At 43.8% G+C, this 17042-nt stretch overlaps 1 protein-coding gene across 7 annotated transcripts in view; it reads left to right on the forward strand.

Annotated features, from left to right (window-relative positions):
* Window positions 1–12133: 12133 nt before the first annotated feature.
* The window catches only part of LOC127004604 (outer dense fiber protein 3-like), a 55138-nt gene continuing 50229 nt past the window's right edge, over window positions 12134–17042 (forward strand). For all 7 annotated transcript variants that reach the window (XM_050872596.1, XM_050872603.1, XM_050872602.1 and 4 more), the window contains exon 1: window positions 12134–12292. In XM_050872596.1, coding sequence (XP_050728553.1) covers window positions 12281–12292 — 12 coding nt within the window. In that variant the 5' untranslated portion in view covers window positions 12134–12280. The remainder of the gene's footprint in view (window positions 12293–17042) is intronic.

The raw sequence follows: 17042 nt of genomic DNA on the forward strand, positions 1-17042 counted from the left end.
GACGATTTTTCATCCATATTTCTGGCAAAGAACTACAAATAAAAAGATTAATTATGGATTCTTTCTTTCAGCTTGGATTAGAGAGAGAGAGAGAGAGAGAGAGAGAGAGAGAGAAAATTTACATCCCTTCATCACTTATCCGTTTCATCAAAATAACAATAAAAATAATGATGACAATAATAATAACAGTAATAATGATAATAAATAATAATCATACCAACTGAGCGTACACGTGCGAAGAAACCATCACCTTAGTTCTCGATGAAGCCATTTTCCCGCGCCATGAAAGTCGAAGAGAGAAAACTAATAATAATAAAGTTGAAAAAATAAGATGTTGGTGATAGCAAAAAGGGTGTCGAGGTCTTTGCAGGCGCCCTTACCTCATGCATACACGTGTACACTCCCTTGTATGTACGTAACCTACACACACACACACACACACACACACACACACACACACACACACACGTTATATAAAGACATTCTCAACCACTCAATAATCTTTTCCGTCGCCCATTCCTTTTCATGTCTTTACTTATATGGGTGACTAATCCTCTTTCCCTTCTCACCCCCTGTCCCTTTTCCTCCTCTCCCCTTTTCCTCCTCCTCCTCCTCCTCCTCCTTTTCCTTCCTTTCCATTCTCGTATATCCTTTTGCGGTCCTCTCCTCCTCCTCCTCCTCCTCCTCCTCCTTTTCCTTCCTTTCCATTCTCGTATCCTTTGCTGTCTTCTCCTCCTCCTCCTCCTCCTCCTCCTCTCTCTCTCTCTCTCTCTCTCTCTCTCTCTCTCTCTCTCTCTCTCTCTCTCTCTCTCTCTCTCTCTCTCTCTCTCTCTCTCTCTCTCTCTCTCTCTCTCTCTCTCTCTCTCTCTCTCTCTCTCTCTCTCTCTCTCTCTCTCTCTCTCTCTCTCTCTCTCTCTCTCTCTCTCTCTCTCTCTCTCTCTCTCTCTGTCTCTCTCTCTCTCTCTCTCTCTCTCTCTCTCTCTCTCTCTCTCTCTCTCTCTCTCTCTCTCTCTCTCTCTCTCTCTCTCTCTCTCTCTCTCTCTCTCTCTCTCTCTCTCTCTTAATGTTAGTTATTATTATTATTATTATTATTATTATTTATTTTTTGTTATTATTATCACTTATATCATTATTATTATTTTTATCATTCCCACTGAACAGAAAACGGAAAGGAAAAAGCAAACAAACTGAATATAAATGCTTTTAATAATTTTATGAATGGAGGGAAGTCTTATGAATAGACCAGCTGTTCGTTAGTTGTGTGTGTGTGTGTGAGAGAGAGAGAGAGAGAGAGAGAGAGAGAGAGAGAGAGAGAGAAAAGAAGAAGGAAGAATGAAGTAAGTGAAAAAAAAGGGGAGAAAAAGATAACGAAGAAGGATGATGATAGAGTGGAAACGAAGGAGGGAAGAGGGATAGGAAAGGAATAAAGGAGGAAGAAGTAGGAAGTAGAGAAAATGGGAAGGGGTAAAGGAAAAAAACGAAGTAGGGTGACAGAGAAGGAACGAAAGACGGGAGGAGAGAGGGAAGGGGAAGGTGGGAAAGGAGGACTAAGGAAGGAACTGAGAACGTGAGACTAATTATGAGCTGATGAAAGACCTTCCTGCTGGGGCTCAGTGAGGACCTCTAGGGGCGATAAACCTGTCGGGGTAATTAACGAAGGCGATCAACAGGTGCTAACGAGACATCACGAGGAGCAATAAGGAATGATAAGTGAGCGGGGGGGGGGGGGTTGCGAGAGAGGGGGGGGGGGTCGAGGAAGGGGGAGGGGGAGGGAAGGGGGGAATGTTACCTATACCCTTGCACGCCCACCTGTTTCTCCCTAATCAGCTCCTTATTAGGCAGGTGATTAAGAAGAGAGGTATCCTGGAAAAGGTGTGCAGGAAATGGTTGATTGAGGGCCACTTATGGTAGGGGATGGAAGGTGCAGTACACGGTTGACTGGTTTTGTTTTGTTTTGATTTTTGTTTTGATTTTATTTTGTTTGATGTTTGTTGATTTTTTTATTTTGTTTTTGATTTTTTTTTGTTTTTGTTTTGATTTTTTTTTTATTGCGACTACCTTTCTACCTTCCTTTTTTCCTTCCCTCCTTCCTTCCTTTCTTCCTTCCTTCCTTACTTAATTCCTTTCTACCTTACCTCCTTCCTTTCTAGCCGCTGCCTCTGCCTCAAGTTCTTTCGTTGGTTGTCGCAGGAAAACGTCGAGTGAGTGGAAGTGTTTTGTCATGTTCAGGGAAGGGTTGGGTTGTGTTTTGTCTAGCGCGGGGTTAGGGTGTATGACGAGAGTGATTTGCAAGATTTGTGATTGTTACCTTCTTTTTTTTCCTCCCTCGTTTCCTTCCTTCCTTCCTTCTTTCCTATCGTACGGCTTGACTTCCTTCCTTCCTTCCTTCCTTTCCTTCTTCCTTCCTTCCTTCATTCTTTCATTCATTCCGCCCTTCCTCCCTTTGTTCCTTTCCTTTCCTTTCCTCTTTCCTACTATTAAACACGCAGGAGAGAGAGAGAGAGAGAGAGAGAGAGAGAAAAGTAAACACTGTAAATGGAAAGAATAAAGCTCACAATAATCTCTCACACTTTACAGCCACAAAGAAACAGCAGAAAACCAACCAAAGAGGAAGATCGTGCGACTTTTAAGGGTCACTTCCTCAAACATTTCGAGGCTCACACACACACACACACACACACACACACACACACACACACACACACACACACACACACACACACACACACACACACACACACACACACACACACACACACACACACACACACACACACACACACACACACACACATTTGATAAGGCTTTCGTTGAGGTTGTGGTTTTCGTATGTTTTATGAGGTTAGCGATAGTTTGACGGAGGGAGCGAAACAAAAGCGAAAAAGAACAGTAGCGTGTAAGAAGAATGAGAGAGAAAGAAAGAAGGAGAGAAGGAAGGAAGGAAGGAAAGTATCGCCGAAGAAAGAAAGAAAAGCAGCGATGGAAGAAGACCAGGCACCCTTCTGCACCGTGAATGTGAATAACACTCTCAAGAACCGAACTAAAAATCTCCTTGTGACTTTTGGGAATAGTTCTTGTGAGAGGCGAACGTGTCTGAGATTACGAGCCTGAGAAACCGACCTCCTTTATTTAACTTTGTGATTCACGTTAACGCCAAGTACAGTGACACTTAGCGGGCAGTTACGAGACGTTCCTGCTGTTTAAAGTCCTACGCTTGCTTCCATGTATGTGTATAAGGTGCAGGCGTGACGAGGAGGAGGAGGAGGAGGAGGAGGAGGAGGAGGAGAGATTAGAGGAGGGGCTAGAGAGAGAGAGAGGAAGTCATGTGCTTGTTTGGTGAGAGAGGGAAAGCGTGTGTATGGAGGCGTTGGTGTTTCTCTCTCTCTCTCTCTCTCTCTCTCTCTCTCTCTCTCTCTCTCTCTCTCTCTCTCTCTCTCTCTCTCTCTCCGGTGGTGATGTCATAAGTTACAGACTCGCTTACTCATAACACTCTCACCTTCAACATTGCTAATTCTCCTTTTTCTCCTCCTCCTCCTCCTCCTCCTCCTCCTCCTCCTCCTCCTCCTCCTTCTTCACGTCCATCTCCTCCTCCTACTATGCTTCTCCATGTCCATATCTTCATCTCACGCCTTCTATTTTCTTTTCTTTTTGTTTTTCGTGTTTTTTGTTCGTCTTCATCTTCGTCTTTTCTTCTTCCTCCTCCTCCTCCTTCTTTAAGTTCTCCATCTTCTCCACCCACTAATGCTCCTCTTTTCCATACTCATATCATTCTTTTTTACGCTTTCTTATTTTTATTTTATTCGTCTCTTCTCTTAATTCTCTTTACGTTCCTTTTCAGTCTTATATACTTCTTTTTTATTTGCCTTTATTTCTCTCAGTCTCCTTATCCATCTTCTAATTAATTGATATGACCCTCACTGTTTACTCTATCTCGGTATCTATATCTATCTATCTATGTATCTATCTATCCACCCACCCCCTACACACACACCGAAAGCTCTCAGTGTAGTGCAGGGAGTGTAGGTACTTGCTGGCGATCGCGAGTCCAGTACATGATCAGACCACGGTGAAGTACCCAACGTCCCACACCAGCACCAGCCCTCATTCCTTGCCCAGGGGAACGCCGCCACCCGAACCAAGGCCACTCGCGTCCCCGTCCCACGCCCTCCCGCCGCCCGCCCAGCCCCTAATATGCCTCAGCCTCGCCAATATTTCTCTCAACATTCATATGCTCGATACAGCCCACTTATTTGGCGGTTCTCGGCTCGTCCGTAAACAATATTGCTGATCTCTCTCTCGACATGCAGATGAGCGATATACGGCGCACTTATTATGGTGATACTTGGCCCTTACGTAAACAAACAAGCCTGCTTCTGGTCCTTTGCTGCTGTCCTTTCTTTCTTTCTTCGGTGATACTTTCCTTCCTTCCTTCCTTCCTTCTCTCCTTCCTTCTTTTTTTCATTCTCTTTCTCCTTACATGCTACTGTTCTTTTTCTCTCGTTTCGCTCCCTTCTTCCATCCTTCAATAAGTCTCCGTGATGCAGCGGTTAGTGTGCCTAGCTACGAATCTATGGGCCAGGGTTCGAATCTCGGCCTTGGGAGGTGTCACGCAGCCCACCCATCCAGGTCTTCATCCTTCATTTCGGGATGGTCGATATACAGCAACTGAACCTGAGGAATCCTGGGGAAGATAAACTGTGGTAACCCGGATGTTGCAATGGTCCAGTGTCCCGGGTTAATGAGTTCCCACTGTCTCACCCACTACGGGCTCAAGGGTCAATGGTACGGAGATGAGCATCGGGGCCTCGCGCAGCTAATAGCATATACTCCCAAATTATATATACCTTTTCATCCTTCGGCGATAAGGTCGTCAGTGAACAAATCTTCCTCCTCTTTCCTTCCTTTCTTTTCATCCTTGTTCTTTTTGGCGGTACTCGGGTCACACGTAAACAAACTTCTCCTTATGCTCTTTATTTCCTGTTCTTCCGTCCTTCCCTTCTTTCTTTCTTCTTCTTTTGGTTGGAAAGTCTTTTTGTGGTTGCATTAGACAAACTAGCTTCCTATTCCTCTCTCTCTCTCCTGTTCTTCCATCCTTCCTTTCTTTCTTCCTTTCCTTCTTTCTTCTGCTGGTTTTGGAAAGTCTTGTGGTTGCATTAATATCACAAACTAGCCTCCTTTCGCTCTCTCTCTTCCTTTCCTGTTCTTCCATCTTCATTCATTAATTCCTTTCTTTTTCTGCCGGTTTTGGAAAGTCTTCTTGCGGTTGCATTAATATCTTCTTAGGTGTCATTTTTTGCGGCGTTAATGAGCGTTTAAAGTAATTTGTGGCTCATTTGTTTTGATAATTGCTTAACTTTTTTATTGCCTCTGCTTCGTCTTGCCTTAATCGCCGTGTTTTTTTTTATCTGGCTGTTAGTCTTGCTTATCTGATTGTTTGTTTGTTTAGCTTTCTCGTTTGGGCTGCTTAGCTCGCCTGATGTTGGCGTTATATTTAGTTCTTTCCTGTTTTTTATTTTGTTTTTTTACTTTTTATTTTTACTCTTTCTTTTTTTCTGTCTACCTTTCCATTTTTTTTTACTTTTTCTCTTCATTTTCTTTCTTTCTGTCTGTCTGTCTTTATCTCTATATCTGTCTATCTTCCTTCTCGTCTCCTTTCCTTTCTTTTCTTCCTTCCTTCTCTCCTTCATTCTTTCTTTCTCTTTCTCTTTTCATTTTATTCATTCATTGTTTTCTTTGTATATATGATTTCATTTTTACTGGACGGCTTTCTTTTCTCCCTTTCTTTTTTTCTTTCATATATTACTTCGTTTTCTTACTTTCTTTCATTTCTCTTTTCTCCTCCATCCCCTTCTTGCATTCTCTATAACTTCCTTCCTCTCTCCCTTCCTTCTCTCCATCCCTCCTTTCATATTTCTACCCTACTTCTCATCTCCTTGACTTCCCCTTTTCTGTCTCGTAATTATTATTTTTTTTCTTTTCTCCATCCTCTCCTCTTCCATACTTTATGTCTTCCTTCCTTCCCTCCATCCTTTCTTTCATATTTGTACCCCACTTTTTTATCTCCAAGACCTCCCCCCCCCCCCCCTTCTCTATCTCGTAATTTATTCCCTTTTGTTTAATCTACCCTTCCTTCTTAACCCTTTCTTCTTGCATTCTATTTCTTCCTTCTCTTCTTTCTTTCCTTCCTTCCGTTCCTATTTTACTTCTTTCCCTTTTCTTTTCACCTTTATCCTCTCTTCCTGCATTCTTTCTTCGTTCCTTCCTTCCTTTCCTTCTTCCTTTCTTCCTTTCCTCTCATACTTGTACCCCACTTCTCATCTCGACTCTCTCCCCTCCTTACCCTCCTTTCCTCTAAATGCTTGTATGTAGGAGGGTGGGAGGTGTGTGTATGGGGGGCTGAGAGGTGAGGCAGGTGAGTGAGGGGAACAGGTGAGAGGGTACAGGTGGGTCGGCGTGGCCCCCTGCATGCACCTGGTCACCGCCGCCGCAGCCAATTAGTAAACAGGATTAGTCTTTGTTTGTGTTACGCCAAGGTGGTAATTGTTCCTTGGCTGGTACTTTAGAGATTGTGTTGCTTGTTATTGTTGTTGTTGGTGGTGGTGGTGGTGGTTTTTTTTTTTCTTCCTCTTCCTCTTCCTCTTATTTTTCTTCGTCGTTGTGTTCTTCTTCTTCTTCTTCTTCTTCTTCTTCTTCTTCTTCTTCTTCTTCCCTGTAGTAGTAGTAGTAGCAGTAGTAGTAGTAGTAGTAGTAGTAGTAGTAGTTGTTGTTGTTGTTGTTGTTGTTGTGGTGGTGGTGGTGGTGGTGGTGGTTGTTGTTGTTGTTGTTATTGTTGTTGTTGTTGTTGTTGCTGCTGCTGTCTTACGTGTTAAGTGTTGCGTGGCGGATCATGTCTTGCAATAATGTTCAGGCGGGCGCCCACGCACACACACACACACACACACACACACACGCCTTATACGGTATGTGGGTGACGCTGTAGTGGTGGAGTGAAGCCCCCTACACTGCCTCCCTTTCCCCCTCCCTCCCCCAACACATGACTCCCCCCTCCTTCAACCCTCCTCTACGACCCCCCAACCTCCTCCCTTTGTCCTACTCCCCCCCCCCCCCCAAGCGAAGTGACGGCTGACATTTTTCTTCTTTTAACCCCTTTATTTTTGTTTATGTCGTGAGCAGCTTGTTTTATTTTATTTTTTTTGCTTCCTTTGTTGTAATAAGAGCCCGTTGTCATTTGTCTTTTAATTTAGGAGTTGATTAGTTGCGTCGTTAATAGCTTCCACCTCTTATTTAATGTGGGTTTATTAAGTGTTTGTTTGTGATTATTTATTATTATCGTCTTTTTATACTTTAACTTTCTTTGACGTTTGGCTTTCTTTATATTTCGTGTTTCGTTTTGATTCGAATACCTGATTGCTTCCAGGTTTATTTCCATATTTGAATCTAAAATCTCTTGTTCTTCATTTTTTTCATTCCCTGTTTCTTTTGTAAAAAAAATATACCTTGAATTTCTTCTTTCTTCTTTTTCTTTTTTCTGTTCCTTTCATAAATTACTTCGAAGAGAAATGAAAAGCGGATTATATTTTTATTGAACTTCTTTATCCTTCTTCCTTCTTTTTCCTTTCCTTTCATTCATTACTTCGAAGGAAAATAGAAATTTATTATATATTTTTTTATGAAGACAGGCAAGACAGGAATTAAGAGGGTGTAAGTTTGTAAGTTAGGCTTATATTAATCTTTCTTTTATAATCTTTCTTTAATTAATCTTTCTTTTATTAATCTTTCTCATACTAACCTTTCTTCCCCTTTACTTCCTCCTTCTTTCTTCCCCCTTTCTTCCCCTCTCCCCCGTCTAGTTAACATTAAGTGAACCTGTTGTTGTTATGGTGGTGGCGGGGCGTTTAGGCGGGACGGGGCAAGGCGGGGCGGGGCGGGGCGGGGCAGGTGACGTCAGCAGGTGTGGGGGCAGCAGTACAGGGCCTGACTCACCTCCCGCCCCTCCCCGCCCCCCAGAGCCCCGCAGAGCCCCGCCGCGCGCCGCCCACGTCCCTTACACACACACACACACACACACACACACACACACAGTTGGGTTGCCACTCACTCCTGACGTTGCATTATCTTTGTCAACAGCGTGAGGTCATCCGTTAAAGCGACGGTTGAACGTTTTACGGTTTTTAAATATCCGTTGTGGCTGTTAGATGACACGGTAGAATTTTTACTTATGACTTTACTTTTTCATTTATTCTTTACTTTAATTCTTACTTTACTCTACTTTTTCTTTCCTGTATCGATGTTGTTGCACTAAGGTAAGATTTTTCGGGCTTTGGAATTGTTAATGTGAGGGGCGGAAGGTTTTTTTTTTACACCTTTTTTTGTTGCCCTTGAGCTGTTTCCTTAGCTGTAAAAAAAAAAAAAAAAAAAGAGCTATCCCGAAATGTACACCACTGAGTACCGGGGATCGAACCCTGGACACCTGAGTTAAAGTCACGACAACATACCAACTTAGGCCCCTGGCAGGATGGTCTTTAAATTCTTCCGTGGCTCAATTGGTAAGCTGCCCGGACTACTACTCAGAGGACGCGATTTCAACCCCCGGCACACTTCGAGACTTCATTGCGACTTTTCATATGCGTTATTATTGTTTCTCATGTCAATAATCAACCGAAGATACTACACTTCAACCTCCTCCCCTCGTCACAGCCAGCCAGCGAGCGTCACGGTGTCACCAGTTAATGTGTCGCGTGTGTGGGCGTGTGTGCGTGAGGGAGAGGACGTGGGAGGGGGAGAGTACGAAGAGCAGGTCAAGGGGAGAGTAAGGGAGAGTGGGGAGGAGAGGTGGCGACTGTGGTGGCGGTGGTGAGGGGGAGAAGAAACCGGACGAAATAAAGAACAGGATGGAGGAAGAATTGATGGAGATAAAAGGAAGTTATGGGGGTATTGAGGAGAGAGAGAGAGAGAGAGAGAGAGAAGGGGGGTAGGGGGCTGTGTGGGCGGGGCATTTGGATGTTTGTCGTTGATCCGCGGACGTGGGTGTCTACTGCAGGTCTGGAAGAGGAAGAGGAAGAAGAGGAGGAGGAGGAGGAAGAGGAGGAGACGCTTGCACAAGTATGATTCCTCTTTACATGTTTTTTTGTTTCTTTCCTTCCTCTTCATTCCCTTCATTTTCCTTCTTACTTTTTCTCCCTCCCTTTTTTTATTCTGCGTTTTTCCTTCTTTCCTTCATTTACTCCCCTTTTCCTTTTTTTTACTTCACCTCTTCCTCGTCCTTCTTCTCTTTCTTATTTTCCATTTCTCCATGTCATTTTCTTATTGTTCTTGTTCTTCTTGTTCATGTTCCTCTTTTTCTTCTTATTATTCTTATTCTTATTCTTATTCTTATTCTTCTTCTTTTTCTTCTTCTTCTTCTTCTTCTTCTTCTTCTTCTTCCTCCTCCTCTTCCATTCCCGTCCCTTCCTTAACACGTCTGGCAGTGAGGACTTTAGTCTGCAGATTACCTTCCTCCTCCTCCTCCTCCAGCTGGGTACTTCTACAAACGTTCAGACCCATCGCCCTCCACCCCGCCCAGTCCCGCCCAATGGTGATAAACCCGCCCAATCCTCATGACGTGACCCGCGGCTACTGTATAATTGGGTTGTTTACTTCGTGTCTTCGTTAAGTGATCACATACTCTCTCTCTCTAATTATCTATCTATCTATCTATTTATCTATCTATCTATCTATCTATCTATCTATCTATCTATCTATCTCGTTATCTATCAATTTATCGCTTGCTCCTCCTTCTCCAACTTTCCATTTCCTCTGTTTTCGCTTCCAACCCTTTAATAAGTTTTTTGTTCTCTCTCTCTATCTATCTTTCTATTTATTTCTTCCTTTCCCATCCCGAACTTACCTTTTTAATACATCTCTCTCTCTCTCTCTCTCTCTCTCTCTCTCTCTCTCTCTCTCTCTCTCTCTCTCTCTCTCTCGGGACAGCCCCCCCCCCCCCCCGAGCACCCTGACCTACATTCATTGCTTCCCCCTAAACCCGTATAAGGCGCGTCCTACACATGTTAATACTTCGTCTTGGTTATTCCCATTAGCATTACTATTCCTCTCTCTCTCTCTCTCTCTCTCTCTCTCTCTCTCTCTCTCTCTCTCTCTCTCTCTCTCTCTCTCTCTCTCTCTCTCTCTCTCTCTCTCTCTCTCTCTCTCTCTCTCTCTCTCTCTCTCTCTCTCTCTCTCTCTCTCTCTCTCTCTCTCTCTCTCTCTCTCTCTCTCTCTCTCTCTCTCTCTCTCTCTCTCTCAATGCGGGAGGAACACTATGACCACTTCCAAATAAGACGAACTGGAGGGACTGACAGAGAGAGAGAGAATGTGTAGGCGAGGTGCTGGGGTTGATGCTAGCCAATCGAGCAACACACACACGCACACACACACACACACACACACACACACACACCAGGTAGAACAAAAAAAAAAAAAAAATCCTTCCCTCTTACCTGGCTTTTGATGACTCCTCCCTTACCTTCCTCCCTCTCTCCCTTTCTCCCTCCCTCCCTCTTCTCTCCCTCCCCTCCCCTCCCTCCTGCTTCCCCATATATCTCTTCTTCCTGCTTCCTATTCCTCTTTCTCTCCTCTTAAATCATCGGCTGTTTTATGTTTTTTTTCTCCCTTCCTCTCCTCTCTTCTTTCCTCCCTGTTTCTCCCTCTCTCCTTCCTCTTCCCTCTTTCTATTTCTCCCTCTTCCGTTGTTACCTCTATGCTAGTTCTTTCTCTTTATCATTTATCTCATTATTTCCTTTGCTTCTTTCTTCCTTCGTTTCCTCATTCGATATCTTTCAAACTTATCATCCATTTTCTTTCATTTTTTGTCTTTCCCTCCTGCCTTCCTTCTTTTCCTTTGTGTCACTCTTTCGCTCTCGTCCTCTTCTTTATCTTTCTTTTGTTTTTCTCTTTCTCCCCTTCCATTATATTTTTCTTTGCCTTCTTTTCCTTTCCTTCTTCATTCATCTTTTTTTCCTTCCTTTTTTCCTTTATTTTTTCCTTTCGTTCCGTTTTTTTCTTCTTTTCCTTTTTCCTTTTTTCCTTTTTTCCTTTTTTTCCTTCTTTTTTTCCTTCCCTTGTTTTCCTTTCCTTCCTTATTTTCCTTAGTTTTTTTTCCTTCTTCCTTTCTTTCCCTTCTTCATTCATCTTTTTTTTCATCATCTTCCCTCCTTTCCTTATCTTTTCCTTCCTCTTTTATCTTTCTACTTCATTCCTTCCTCTTTCAACCTCCTTTCATTATTCCTCTTTTCTCCTCTTCTTCTCTCCCTTCCTCTTACTTCTTCTCCCTCTTCCTCTCTCATCTGTATATGTCTCATTTTCCTTCTCTTTCCTTCTCTCTTCTTTTTCTCCTACACTTTTTTTCCTTTCTTTATTCATCCTTTTTCTCTTTACCTCATCAACGCTTGCTCTTCTTCCTTCTTTCATATTTACTTTTTTCCTCTCCTTTTTTTCTTCTTTTATCTCCCCGTTTTCCCTTTTCCGTAATCCTCCGTCACTTCCTTATTTCTCCTCGCCATTTTTGCCTCCTCCGTCCCTCCCACATTCGTTCATCCTTTGCTGCTATTGTTTTAGATCCTTCAATTTATTTCTCTCTTCCTCTTCTCTTTATTTCCCTCCCATTGTTCCTCTCTTTCTTTCTTTCACCTTCTTTTTCCGTTCCTCTTACTGTCTTGTCCTTCTTCTTCCTTTTCTCCTTCTCCTCCTCCTCCACATCCTACCCCTTTCTCCTTCTCTTTCTTCTCCTTCTCCTTTTTCATTCCTCTTCCAAATACTCCTCCTCCTCCTCTTCCTTTTCATCCTCCTTCACCTCCTCCTCCTCCTCCTCCTCCTCCTCCTCCTTCAACAATGCCATGTCCTTCTTCTCCTTCTCTTCCTTCTCCACATCTTACCCCTTTCTTCTTCTTCTTCTCCTCCTTTTATATTCCTCTTCCAAATACTCCTCCTCCTCCTCCTCCTTTTCCTTTTCATCCTCCTTCACCTTCTCCTCCTCCAGCTCCTCCATCACCTCCATCTCCTCCTCTTGTAGTCTCCCTCTTCCTTTTCCTCATACTTCTACTCCTCTTATATTTCCTTCTCATTTTCCTCCAGAACCTCCTCCGCCTCCTCCTCCTGCTCCTCCTCCTCCTCCCGTCCTCGAGGCACCCTGGCAGCGGGGCGGGCAGGTAGGTAGGTCTGGGGCTCCGCTGGGCAGGCTGGCAGTCAGTGAGAATCCTCCGTGAGGGTAGGACGTACGCTCGCTTCTCCTCCTCCTGAAGCCCACATGCGATCCAAGGTACAGTGGCTCTCTCTCCGTCTCCCTCTCTCTTTCTTGGCATACCTTCTGCTCCTTTTCTTCCCCTTTCATATTCATCCCTCCTTCTTCCTTCTTTACATTGTTCTTTAGTTCCTTCTTCGCCCTCCCTCCTTCTTCACCCTCCTCCTCCCCCTCCTCCTCCTCCTGCTCGTGCCTCCGTCTGCCCTGACTCGACAAGCAGAAGGTGAGCTTTTTGTCTCTTTCCGATTCACTCCGCGTCAAGGTTGTCCGCCATGAAAGCTCTGGCGGGCACACACACACATACACACACACACACACACACACACACATATATATACACACACACACACACACACACACACACACACACACATACACATACACACACACAAGTACGTAAGGCTTATAACGACAGCGTGTGTGTGTGTGTGTGAGTGATGTAGAAAGTAAAAGAAAAAAAAACAATGTAGATAATTATTAAGTAGAAGAGTGATAATGTGCGTTTGTAGGACTCGCTGTTGTTACGTGATGTTGTTTTTGTTTTTCTTTCTCGTTGTTTTGTTCTTGCTTCACGTCCGTCTCTGTGTGTGTGTGTATGTGTGTGTGTGTGTGTGTATGTGTGTGTGTGTCAGGTAATTTTGCTGCATGGATACACGTTCTTTTTCTCTCTCTTGCTTTGTGTTATTGTTGTGCATGTTTCTCCTCCTTCTCCTCCTCCTCCTCCTCCTCCTCCTCCTCCTCCTCCTCCTTATCCTCCTTTTCCTCCTCCTCCTTTTCCTCCGGGCAGGTTTAGCTCAATGAAAGAAAAAAAAGATATCAAGTCAAGGTTTTGCAGGTATTTCCCTCTGGCTGTGCGAGAGAGAGAGAGAGAGAGAGAGAGAGAGAGAGAGAGAGAGAGAGAGAGAGAGAGAGAGAGAGAGAGAGAGTACAAGAGAGCTTATTTTGGAAGTTCGAAGAAGCAGCTGTGCAAGGTAAATGAAAGTTCTCACGCACGCACGCACGCATTCACTTTGTCATTTGTTATTCCTTTATTATATACAGTAGTAGTAGTAGTAGTAGTAGTAGTAGTAGTAGTAGTAGTAGTAGTAGTAGTAGTAGTAGTGATCCTGAGTCTAGATGAACCAATATTATAAGTTAGTGGATAAGAAGTGGAAGAGGAAGAGGAGGAGAAAGAAAGGATTTAATGATTGTAGAGGAGTAGGTGGTGGTGGAAGAGGAAGAGGTGGAGAAGGAGGAGGAGGTGAAGGAGACGGAGGAGGAGGAGTATTGACATCTCTCTCTCTCTCTCTCTCTCTCTCTCTCTCTCTCTCTCTCTCTCTCTCTCTCTCTCTCTCTCTCTCTCTCTCTCTCTCTCTCTCTCTCTCTCTCTCTCTCTCTCTCTCTCTCTCTCTCTCTCTCTCTCTCTCTCTCTCTCTCTCTCTCTCTCTCTCTCTCTCTCTCTCTCTCTCTCTCTCTCTCTCTCTCTCTCTCTCTCTCTCTCTCTCTATCTCTCTCTCTCTCTCTCTCTCTCTCTCTCTCTCTCTCTCTCTCTCTCTCTCTCTCTCTCTCTCTCTCTCTCTCTCTCTCTCTCTCTCCTTTTACTCAGTTTCTTTCTGTTTATTCCTTTTTTATCCTCCGTTTTCTCCTATTTCAGTTCTTTTTTTTTCTTATTCTTGATTCTTCTTTCTTTCTTAATTCGTTCTTTATTCTTTCCCCCTTTTACTCACCATCCTTATTGCTTTTTTTTACTTTATATCCTCTGTTTTCCTTTTCTCCACTTATCTTTTACTTCCCTATTCCATTTTATTCTTTTTTTCACACCCACGAACTCATCCCTTCTTCCCCTTCTCTCACCCTATTTGCACCTTTCTTTCCCTCCCTCCTTCTCTCCCTCCTTCCTTCCCTTCTCAGCCTCTTTCCTTTCGTCTTATAATATCGTTGCTTCTCACCCTCTGCCCACTATCCCTTGCCTCCTATCACCGCCCCTCTTTGCCGTTGCCCATTATCCCTTGCCTCACCCACTGGTCACTTAGTTCCGTGCATGTCCGATCATATCTCTCCCCTTCACTTTGTTTATCTTCTGTCCGTCTGGTGGTGGGGGGGATAGGGCGAATGGTGGTGGTGCTGGTGGTGATGTCAGGTTTTGTTTGGCAATGGTGTGGTTGTCGGTGGTGCTGGTGGCGATGGTGGCGATTTTTTTTTTTTTTTTTGTATTTTCGTTATTTTTCAATATTTTCATCAGTATTATTGTTATTGTTATCATGAATGCTACTACTGCTACTACTACTACTACTACTATTACTACTTCTACTACTACTACTACCACCACTAAAACCACTACCATTCACAACTATGACGATAAACCATTTCTGAATCTACGAATAATTACTACTTTCTTAAACAGTATCCTTTTCTCCCTTTCCCTCCTATGTCCCTTTTTTTCTTTTCCTCTTCCACCTAATCTCTCTCTTCTCCATCCCTTCATCTTCCCAATCTTTTTCGTCCATCCCCCCCCCCATTCCCCGCCTCCACCACACCCCCCTTCAGAGCCTGCTCGCGTTGGTTTGCATGACACCATAACCAGTTCACTCGTACACGAACGCGCAGAATACAAACACTCCCCCAAATAGCTCTGCCTCAGTAATTGCCGGCCTGTCTGATTCATGCGAGAGGCTCAGGCAAACGGACAGACATTCACCGCCTTTAATTAGAGAGAGAGAGAGAGAGAGAGAGAGAGAGAGAGAGAGAGAGAGAGAGAGGCCATTTGAGATAGGAGTGGTAATTTTAAGAGAATTTATCCGCCTTCACCTCTTCCGCCCTTTTAGACTCGCCTGTCCCCCGCACATGGTCTTTAAATCTCCTCCGCGCGGACCTTTAAACCCTCCCTCCCTCCCTCTCTCCCTCCCTTCCTTCCCCAACCTCTCTCTCTGGCCCCTCAACCTCCCTCCCTCCCTCCCTCTCCTCTCCTTCAGCTCCTTTTTATACTTGTTCTTGATCTTTCTTTCTTTATTCTATCGCTATTTATTCATTCTCTCTTTTGCTCACCAACCTCAGTTCTTCTTCTCACTATCCTCTCCTTCCTTCCCTTCCTCCTTCCATCCTTCCTTTCTTCCTTCGTTTAAACATTCCCTCATTTCATTCCTCCCTTCTTTCTTTCAACTTCCTCCTCCTCAAGGATCAAGCGGCGTACCTCAAGGATCAGTGCTTGGCCCCATGCTCTTCTTAATTTATGTTAATGATATCGATGATGGGCTCATTTGCAAAGTATCAAAATTTGCTGATGACACAAAAATTGCTAGTAAAGTAACTGCGATACTCGACGAAGAAGCTTTACAATCAGATATAGATCGACTTGCACGTTGGGCCAATCAATGGCAAATGAAATTTAACGTTGAGAAATGTAAAGTGTTGCACATCGGAAAAAATAACAATTGCGTTCGGTACGTAATGAATGGCCAACAACTTTCTGCAGTAAGTAAAGAAAAGGATCTTGGAATCACTATATCAAGCGATTTAAAGCCCGGTCAGCATTGTTCAGAGGTAGTTAAAACTGCAAACAAATTGGTTGGCTTCATCGGACGAGTCTTTAATAATAAATCGGAAAAGTAATATTAAACTGTATAATTCGTTGGTTCGACCCGTCTAGAGTACTGTACAGTTTTGGTCTCCCTACTACAGAAAAGACATAGAAAAGTTGGAACGGGTCCAACGAAGAGTAACAAAGATGATTCCTAGGTTGAGAAATTTGTCATATGAACAAAGGCTTAAAGAAGTAAATTTATTCAGCCTATCAAAACGAAGAATGCGAGGCGATCTAATGGAAGTGTTTAAAATGTTCAAAGGATTCAGTGATATTAATGCGGAAGATTACTTTACAATTGATCGATCAAATAGAACAAGAAGAAATCACAATTTGAAGATAAGTGGTAAAAGATTCTCGTCGCACGAAGCTAAACACTTCTTCTTCAATCGAGTTGTTAATGTTTGGAACTCTCTACCTTGTGATGTCGTTGATAGTACAACAGTTACGGCCTTCAAGAATAGATTAGACAAGTGTTTTGAATCCAACCAGCAACTAAGATATTACTCATTGTCGTAATAACGTTAAGTTCTTTCGAATACTGGTGTCCTTGTCCGCTTTTATTGCCCGGTTAGTGGTAGCAGTAATGGTAGTTCTTTCCTCTTTCCTACATAAATTCCATGCAGTTTTTCCATGCTGCATGGTTCTTTTTCCTTTCCTGCCAGCTTTGGCTGGAGGGATGGGGGGAGGAGCCTTCGCCTTTGCTGTCCTTCATCTTCCACCTTTGATTAGATAGTTAGTGTAGCTTGTCACAAACAACCTCGAAAGGACCAGCAGGTCTGCTGTTGTTTGTTCTTCCTTTGTGTGTTCCTTTGTGTTCTTCTTCTCTTCCTCCTCTTCCTCTTCCTCCTCCTCCTCCTCCTTCTCCTCCTCCTCCTCCTCCTCCCTCTTTGCCTCTCATCCTTCCCTCCCTCTCTACCTCCTCACAGCCTCACATCTCTCACTCTCTTCCTTCTCCTCTCTCTTCATTCTTGCATCCCTCTCCTCCTCCTCTCCTCTCCCTTTTTGCATCTTTCCTTCCCTCCCTTCATCTCTCCTTCCTTCTTTCCTTCCCTTCTCAGCCTCTTTCCCTTCGTTCTTCTCTCCTTCATTCCCTCCCTCATACCCTCCTATCTTTCTCCTTACGTTCATCTCTCTCTCTTCCTCTCTCTCTCTCTCTCCCTTTCTCCTTCCCTCCCTCCCCAAGCTGCGACCGTACATCGTGCAGGA

This window comes from Eriocheir sinensis, chromosome 28 (genome assembly GCF_024679095.1).
Source record: "Eriocheir sinensis breed Jianghai 21 chromosome 28, ASM2467909v1, whole genome shotgun sequence".
In the NCBI taxonomy this organism is placed as follows: domain Eukaryota; kingdom Metazoa; phylum Arthropoda; class Malacostraca; order Decapoda; family Varunidae; genus Eriocheir; species Eriocheir sinensis.